The sequence below is a fragment of the Hibiscus syriacus genome, unplaced genomic scaffold, assembly GCF_006381635.1.
Source record: "Hibiscus syriacus cultivar Baekdansim isolate YM2019G1 unplaced genomic scaffold, ASM638163v2 tig00111463_pilon, whole genome shotgun sequence".
NCBI classification, from domain to species: domain Eukaryota; kingdom Viridiplantae; phylum Streptophyta; class Magnoliopsida; order Malvales; family Malvaceae; genus Hibiscus; species Hibiscus syriacus.
The window spans coordinates 1,999,732-2,009,373 of NW_024063098.1; the positions used below are offsets into that span (position 1 = coordinate 1,999,732).

The 9,642-nt window shown below is 34.5% G+C and overlaps 1 protein-coding gene across 1 annotated transcript; it reads right to left on the reverse strand.

Moving 5' to 3' along the window:
• Positions 1–41: 41 nt before the first annotated feature.
• Positions 42–9,145, reverse strand: LOC120163542 (monothiol glutaredoxin-S4-like). Its single transcript, XM_039173456.1, has 3 exons — positions 9,140–9,145; positions 8,797–8,798; positions 42–351 (listed from the first exon to the last, which is right to left on the reverse strand). Exon 3 carries the CDS (start codon positions 327–329, stop codon positions 42–44), a length of 288 nt encoding a protein of 95 aa, XP_039029387.1. The 5' UTR covers positions 330–351; positions 8,797–8,798; positions 9,140–9,145.
• Between the last annotated feature and the right edge of the window lie 497 nt (positions 9,146–9,642).

A 9,642-nucleotide genomic window follows, 5' to 3' on the forward strand; every position in this document is an offset into this window, starting at 1 on the left:
CAAGTTAGAGGAGTTTAGGGTTAAACCCAAAAGGCACCGACTCATTTAAGCATTGGGACAAAGGATCTGTTAAGATGAAGACTCGTGACTTCATTGGCTCCACCAAGAAGTTCAACACCGATGAAGACGGCTGGAATGGAAGGATTGCAACCGAGTCTCGAGAGAGCTTGTTTGATTTCACGTCCTCTAGGGATCTCATTGAACTCGTGAACCGTAGGATCAACCTCGAAGTCGTAAAAAAGGGTTTTGATAGTGTGGGACATGCAACACGAACTCTTGATAAAAATCACAACCGGCTTCTCGGACGCTAACTTTGTCACTCTCTCCATTTGATACTGTGGAAAACAATGCCTAAAGATAGCTAGTAAGAGTATAAGAAATGGAAGCTAAGATTTTAAAGTGAAAGGGTAAACTATATAGTACTTGAGGATGTTTGTTGAGATTATATTATGTTTTGAATCCTCAATAGGCACTGGTTTTGTAGGGTTCTTAAGGAATGTACGTGGCGTTTGGTCGGCAAGAAAAAAATGGTTTTCCTTTTTGATGGAAAGTTAGATGGAGTTTATAAATTTTCGATTAGGTCATAAATGAATACAATCGAAGCCTTCTTCATTATTGAAATGGAGAAAGAAAGAGCACCATTACGAATCTTTCTTTCCATACGGATAACGTTTTCTTTGTACGGGGAAACATAAACTTTTTTGGTTCAACTCCACGGTTTGATTCTCAATAATCTTCAAAATGTTAACTTTATTTGTATGAAAAAAAAGTATTGCAACATTATTTTAATTTAGCATAAATATTTTAAATGAATCAGCTAAGTGAGCCAAGCGTCGAGATGCAGTAGTTTCAGAATTTCACCCCATATTCTAAAGATACTATAGGTGTTATAGTGAGTTATGAGTCTCGAGATGCAGTGAACCCTCAAACGTCATTTTGTATGAACAGTAAATGAATCAACTACATCAGCCAAGCCTCGCCAATGGTGTCTTCAAGTTGGTATATGTGCGCGAGCTATATACAACACATAAAAGTAGTCAGCATTGTGTAGTATCGAGAATTTTAGTACTTCAGACTTAAGGAGACCAAGTACGTTACCTACTTTTTATTAGCGCTAGTGATCATCGAATAGCTCAGCAGTGGTAATCTATAGTGAGTGTCAGACGCATAGTCTCATATCCTTAGTTAGAGGGCAATTGTGACAGATCTCCGCCTTGTGAGGTGTGATTTCCGGGAGAACCAACTGTTGCTAGTTTCGCTCGACAAGCGGCTAATTTCCAGTAGTGAGAACCTTAGTTGCTCGATCAGGTGAGTAAAGTGTATGTAAGTCGCAAGATAAAAGAGAAACAATCAAGTAACATGGGTGAATATTAAATTAGAGTTGCCTAGCAGAAGCGTAGATGTCGACGTTAAGAAGTTGAGATTTATCGTCATATCATTAGTAGTCAGTATCAAGATATTGTTCACAAGTGCCATAAGATTTTAGGGTATAGCACGACAAGTCACCTATGTTCAACAGGTAAAAGAGGTTATCAGGTTACGCAGAGAATTAACTCGATTGAGTAAGATTATTCAGATAAGGATTCAGCGATAGCAGTGATTTTTGAAGTAGCATCATCCTTGTGGAACTTTCTGAACGTACAATATCATATAGTAAGAATGTGAACTCTTTATCTTCATACTTCTCAAAGGTTTTCGCTTAAAGTTCAGCGTTGGTTGCGCCCTCAGAAAATCGTAAATCGATTTTGTGAGTTCCGAGCAACATGTCAGATTATGCAGACTTCTTCCTTGAGAATTAGTTTTGATAAGATTTAAGCACTTCGAGTTTTCTAAGTGCTTGACCTTAGGATAGGTCGTTCAAACCAAGTAAATTTCGAGAAAGAAATTTCTTTTAAGGGGGAGAGTTGTAACCCCCAAATTTTGGACTAGTAGTTTCAGGTTTACCCCAGAGGTAAGTGGACCTCACAAAAATTATAATTCAAGTTGTTGGCCTTAATTGGGTTAGGCTTGGGCCTAATTAGCGATAAAGAGGGGATTTTTGCATAGAAGGAAGATGAGGAGGGACCAGTAGAGTAATTAGCCCATTTTCAAGAGATGGAAACTTTTATAACTCATTTCATCTTTTTTCTTTCATTTCCAGTTTCTCCTATTTTTCTCTCCAAGCTCCATAAACCAAGGGTAAGTCTTTTGAGCCATTTTTTTACCTCTTTCAAGTTTTATTTTCATTTTTAATCCCTCAAGCAACATAGATTTATCAATTCAAGCCATGGGTTCTTTGTTTGCAAGAGAAAGTTCGGGGGTTTTATCATCCAAGTCATGGTGTAGGATGATATCTATCTAAAGGAGCTTTATTTCGGGATCCAATCAAGGTAGTGTATTTATAATCCTTTCGAGTATTAACTTTTAATAAATTTTAAGAAATTCCTAGGGTATGGATATTTGATCATGTTTAGGGTTTACCTTTGATTTCATCATCAAACCAAGTTTTAGGTGTTAATAATGTGTTTTTAAGACACCTTAAGACCTTAAACAACTTAATAAAACTTCAAAACAAGATTAAAAAATAAACCAAGTTATTTAGAATGATTTTTGGGTGATTATTGAGCCTAAATAAACCATTTTAGGGTTCGAGTATCTATATTGGGATGAACAATATTGATATTGTTGAATTGGGTCTAAAATTAGGGATTTCAGAAGAAAGTATCAATACTGCCAAGGTGAGTATCCATATTTCCCTTTCAGTATCGGTACTCAGGGTAACAGTATTGATACTGAGGCCCCTTTCTCAAAATAGAATGCATTTTTGGTACCGATACTCATAGAGGTATCAATACTTGACCTTATGGTATTGATACTACAACTAGAGTATCGATCCTACCCACTTTTTATGATCAAATTTGACATGTTTAAGGTCCGTAAGAGCTAGGGATGGTTCATAAGGACAAGACTTAAACCGTGAGGGACGTAAATGGCCAAAGGGCCCAGTGATACTCCTAGGAGTGGATTACAACCAGTGTAACCATAGTAGACATAACACAACCAAGTATTTTCAATTAAACACATAACATATAGATAAGAATGAAAGATTATTGCTCAGTGAGCACCAGCAAGCAATATGATCGAATAATCAGATTATGAAACTATTGAGTCGTTTATCGCAAGAAAGACCAAGAGTGTTGTGTGTTTAGTTATTCCTTTAATTTGAGGGTGGATTAAGGAAAAACATAGTAATAGCGAATAGAGTATCGCTACCCATAAATGAACCCGAGTCAAATATCAGGCCAACTAGAACCACAACCACTTAATAATACAGTAACAGCTAGAAACAATAACAACTAGGATGTCATAAAATTAGCCTTTGTGTGACACTCAGGAAATAGACAAGGCACCTGAGTTACTTTAGCAGTAGGGCAGTTATCTTGTTTTTTAGTATGTCCATGTATATAACAGTCAGTATCAAGGCACTTCTTTTGTCAGCTGTGCGCAGATGCCCCAAGACTCGACGGAGTAAGTTGGTCGGGTGTATTTTTTGATGCAGTGTCATATCTCACCCCAAAGTACCCAAGGGTATACTGACAGGCTAGAGGGGTGTGTGAGCTTCGAGATACTAGTATCGGCAGGCTAGAGGGGTATGTGAGCTCTGAGATGAAAAATCCCTCAGTCGCACCATGATGTCTACCTCAATTAGTGTTACATTCGGATAATGCATAGAAGCGTCGGTATAGCATTTAGATAATGCATACAAGATAGGAACATTAATGTTAGAGAACCTTTAGAGGTGCACTCATGGACAAGCCCTTAGTAGGAATTTAGGAAAGCATGAGACCCCTACTTTAGAGATAGAGCAACTAAGCCTTAAGCAGGTAACGCTTGATATAGGTCATGCATGTACCTACTGCTTAGTACCATCTCTTCAGCATGCTTGTATTTATGAAATTATTATGTTGCTCTAGATTAGCTATTATACTGTTGGGCTTTGTAAGTTCAACCTTCGGATGTTTTCCATTGGCAAGTTAGTAGCATGAGTAGTTCGTGGAGCACTGTCGCAGCATGACTTCCAGCATCTTCTTCTATAACACCCCGACCCGTATCCGACCCAGATATGAATATGAGGTGTCACATTGACTTTTCAAATGCTTTGACTCTTTTAAAATGTGACTAACACTTGACAATGAAAGCAAAACTTAATAAAGTTATTTACAAGACATATTAGAGCATCTACTCTTTAAACATTTATGGTACATGCCAATAAAATGTCCAATAACAAAATCACATACTATTTAAATTTCTCTGATCTTATACTCTTCAAAGCTATGATGTACTATCTTTCCTTACTCTCATTGCTCCTCTAAACGTACGTGTGAAAACACTCACACGCTAAGTCTTGGACTTAGTGAGGCATAATGAGTATAATAAAATAATAAAACATTTATGTAATTATTTCAAAATAAACATTAAATACAAAAACACCACACACTTTATACAAATAACATATACTATTAAGCATTGTTTAATTTATATTCATTTGTTTAATTAGCCCAACGTATATCACTAAGAACTTAAGGTATGTGAGTACATTGAGGTTGTGCACTATAATTGCAATTGAAACTGCCGTGTCGAATTTGCACCGAAGTGCCATGTAGAATATGCACCGAAGTGTCACATATATTTGTCTCGAATGACTGTAGAAGTGTCCCGAATGACCACATAGAATTGTCCCGAAGGACCGCGTAGAACCCTCGACTCTTGGTCTAATTCTCATAACATATACTTTGGGATTTTACCATTTAATTATTTCACATAGTATTATTCAAGTAACGTATACTTTGGGCTTTATCATTTATTCACATAAAACAATTACTCATAGCATTTCATATAACATTTACTCAACTTAGCATTTATTCACATAGAACATATTCGTATAGAACATATTCACATAAAACATTTACTCATAGTATTTCCCATATCATTATTCAATTTATCATTTATTCATATAGAACATATACTTATAGTGTTTCATATAACATTATTCAAATTATCATTTTTTCCCATATAAAATATTCACATAAGTCATATACTGATAGTATTTCACATAGAATATATATATATATATACTTATAAAAATGTAATTAAAACCGTACTTTTTAAAATATGATTTAGCTAAAACCATAACATAATTCAAATCATTTTGCTCAAAAATATTTGAGGTTGGCTCATCGCAAGTCATCCTCCAATCGTGTATAAATAAGTAAGTAGCACTCACCTTTGCCTCACTTAAGCCCTAAGAAACTCTTTTTCACTTTTACTCTATCTTTATACGTCAATTTGTTTGGCACTTGCTTTCAATCGAATCTACACATTAACATATCCAAGATAAATATCGAATCTCAATTAATATATAACCAATTAGCATTTACATAAACTAAATAAAAACACCTAATTTAACATTTATGACTGAATAGTATCGGTACTCTACACACAGTACCGATACTTCTCTTCTATGGTATCGATACCTACTTCAGTATCGATACCGCTTTAGAATTCTGGAGTTTCATCTTTAATTACAGTATCGATATCTTACTCTTGGTATCGATACCTCCACATCAGTATTGATACTAATTCAATCAGTATCGATATTTTTCATCTAATTCATACAATTTTCCTTCAATTTAACCTTATAATATCGATATTGTTCTTCCAGTACCGATACCCTTACCCAGAATTCACCTATTTCACTTCGAATTTTACCAAAACTTCACCTAAATCTCATACTTTAAACTCCAATCAAACCCTTAAACTCATTAACATTTATCCCAACTAACTTACATCCATTAATCCCCTATTAACATCCAAATTTTCTCCATAGAATACTTAAGGCTAAAACCATACCCATTTCTCAAACTTGTTTCCAATCCTTTCTAATACTTCAAATACATTAATTAGACCTTTGACAAGTCAAATATATCATTAAAAATCCAAATATTAATCAATCTCATCAAATCCCTTAAAAACACATTTAACCAATTTATCAATAATTCACCAAACTCTTAGTTTCTATTCATCCTTAAGCTTTTCTTAAGCTCCTATACCAACTAATTATTCAAAACCAACCAAAAAATGAAAGAATAACCAACTTTAAAATAACTCACCTTGACAATGGAAGTTTACGGTGGAAGAGAAAAAGAAGAGAAGTTGACCAAGACTTCCAGATGTTTCCTTATTTTCTTATTCCTCACATGCTTAAATAACCCTTAAAAATAAATTTTAAATTCATTTCATGCTAAAAGACCATTTTTTCCTCCCATTCTTCAATCTTTGAAAATAGGTCATAGAAAAAAATCTCCAAATAAGTCCTTGAACTTTTCAATTTATCAAAATTTGATCGCTAAATTTTAAACTCTTACACTTTAGTCATTGACTCGATGTTTGGGGTATTACATCTTCAAAGTATTGTACCATAGTTTAGTGGGCATATGTATTCATAGAACCTTACTCATATATTCAATTTATTAAACTCATAGTTTGTATTATTTTGGTTTTAAATTATGTGTCACGGAGCTATGGTTTTATAAATTATTTTTATAACAGTTGTTTATGTTTTAATTATGATATCATTCAGAATTTTTAAAATGAAAATGAACAGGTTTCAAAAATCAAGGGTTGCCTCGGTAGCCCAATGTGGCACTTTAGGCCCAATTAGGTTTAGGGTCTTGCATTCAGTGCTTAAGGCACTTCAGTGGCTAATTAGGGCGCGAGGCTCGAACACTCACGAGGAGTAGGTTAGCGAGGTCAGTGTTGTGTGGCCTTTGGGCCTTTAGATATGCATGTATAGTTGCATCATTTTAGTATAACAGATATCCTTAAAGCTTGGCTTGACGACTATGTGAGACCAAGCCAATGCTTCAGTTGAGCTGGAATTATACCGATGCTATGTGACACCGAGTTCCCCCTCCATGATCTACTCAATGGTTTTCTGACCAGGAGATCATTCAGCAACTTAGTGAGAATTTGACAGATGCTATATAACATCTTTTGAGTTAATCGATCGATGAATCGGACAAGAGGGGGTGAATTGGCAATAAAAATATTTTGGTGGAAGTTTTGCAAAAAATTGAAAATATTTGCACATCGATTTAGAGTGGTTCGACTTTCTCAACCAAAGTCTACGTCCACTACCTTAGCTATTCACACTAAGGATTTTCAACAAATTCACTAATTTGTCTTTCTTTTGAGGACAAAGAGTAACCTTACAACTCCCTCAAGAATTATACCCCAAATTCTTGAGAACACTTTCTCCCAAAGAGAAAATTAAAAATTTCGTACAATTCTAGAACAAAGAAAGAACACTCAAGAATGAATACAATTGAGTAAAAATGGTGTTCTTGAAAGCAAAATGAATATTGAATGAAAATAGGCTTGAAATGCTCAAACTTGAGGTTTGATGCTTTCTCTTTGATTCTCTAGCTTCTCTTCTTAATTGTTGTTGATCAATGGCTTCAGAACTTGTTTAAATACACCTTGAACTGATTCTGAACGTTTGGGATCATTGGTGAAGTCAATAGAGCCGTTGTGGTGTGAATACCATTTAAAAAAATATGTTAGGAGCGTAGGTGTATCGGTACACTCAGTGTAAAATTCAAATATTTCGATCGTTATTTTACCAAGTGTATCAGTACACCCTAGGTGTATTGGTACCCATATCACATTCAAAATATGGGTGTATCGGTACATACAGGAGTGTATCGGTACATCCCTTTATAAAACTGATTTTTTGCTCGATTATGGTTCGAAATAATTTGTAAAAATTGTTTCAAAAATATTTTAAGAGTAAATCACAATTTTACACTTAAGTAAGGATTAAAATTGATATTTAAAAACTTGGAGTAATATTTTTGATATTCGAATAATTTAATCGAATATATATATAATTTTGAAATCGAATATAAAATCTTAAAATTCATTTACACTTTATTTGTTATATAGAAACATCAAAATGTTTTCAACAATCTCCCCCTTTTTGATATAACAAAACATTTTAGTAATTTTAAGATTTTCTTGTAGAAAATAATTTTTGAAATCAATTTTGAAAAATTACTCCCCTTACTTTATTCTCCCTTTTTTTGTTAAATCAAAAAGACTCTATAAAATGTTTAAACAAGGTTTCTAAGAAAATAGCTAATTGATTTATATAGATATAGCTTAAGCTGCTAAGATCACTGTCAAGAGAAAGATTAGCCATTAGTCAATAATTAATATTCATATACAAATGTGAAATGGTAATTGGTCATAATTTGTCTAAAATGTAAATGATGCAAATACTAACATAAAAATTCAATAAACATTCAATATTCAAACCAAAATTAAATCCAAATATATAAATCCAAACATCCAAAAACACATAAATCCAAAACATTCAAAATGTTTTAACAATAAGTTCTAAGTTCAACATTCAACCAAGAAAACTAAGCAAGGAAGGGTTTAGTCATCCATTGGTGGGTCGGGAGGAGGAAAATGTGCTCGCATAGCAGCCATATCGAGTGTAAGTGCATGTAGTCTTTCATTAATAGCTTCGTTGTTAGCACGCATCTCCCGTTGAATCTCTAATTATTGAGCCCCCATAGCAGTTAATTGGGACACTATGGATGTAAACCTCAAATCAAATGTCTCCATGAACGATCGAAAGTATAGAGGTATTTGAGTCTCTTGATGGATCGGCTCGTCCTCGGGGACATGATCATCGATATCTCACATAAGTTCTTCAAGCTCTGGATCATCATCAACAGCCTGCTCTGGTACAACTCGTGAAGAACTAGTACCCGGTGTTTTCTGGATTGATCGAACTCATTGATCCTTTTCCCCATACCATTTTAATTTACGTAAGGTTTTGAGATTTATTTGGCTCTAAAGAGGGATGGCTACATCAAGCTGGACCCTAAGCTTAGATTTGATAAAAAAATTACTAAGAATACATCTGTAAACTAAGGTTTCTATATATTTTGACAGGACATTGTTTATGATTTCTACTAGCTCAGCAAAAATGATTTGTGGCAAATTTATTTTCTTATTATGTTGGATACAATGTATCCACCATAAATCTAGAGCTTTAAGGGTGGAATATCTACCTCCGGATGATCTAAACCACCAAGAGATGATCAAATGAAGAAAATGCTCGTGATGAGTTAATAAGGTACTTGCACTAGCCTTAGCTCTATAACGGGTAGCCATAATTTCTTTTTCGTTATCTAAACCCTCGTTATCTAAACCAAATGTCCTAGCGATTGAGTCGGAGTCAATATGAATGTATTGGCCTAAAAGATAAGATCGAATATTGACAGTGGCAGTTTGAGACTTGTTTTGGACACAAACCGCATTGGAATAGAAAATGTGGACGAGTTGGTGATAAACGATAGGTTTAAGCTGAAAAAGTTTATCAAATTTCCAAGATCGGAGGGTAGGAAGATATTCAAAATTGATATCGCCCATGGCTTGGATAGAGGGGATACGCTCTTCCCGGATATTATATAATTCGAAAAGGTTAACAAACCTATGGTAGAGATTTTCTCGATGGCCATGTTCGTTAAAACAAGAATTTATGATAGTCATTTCTGGTTGGTTTGGGTTTGGATTTGGAGGTGGAATAGG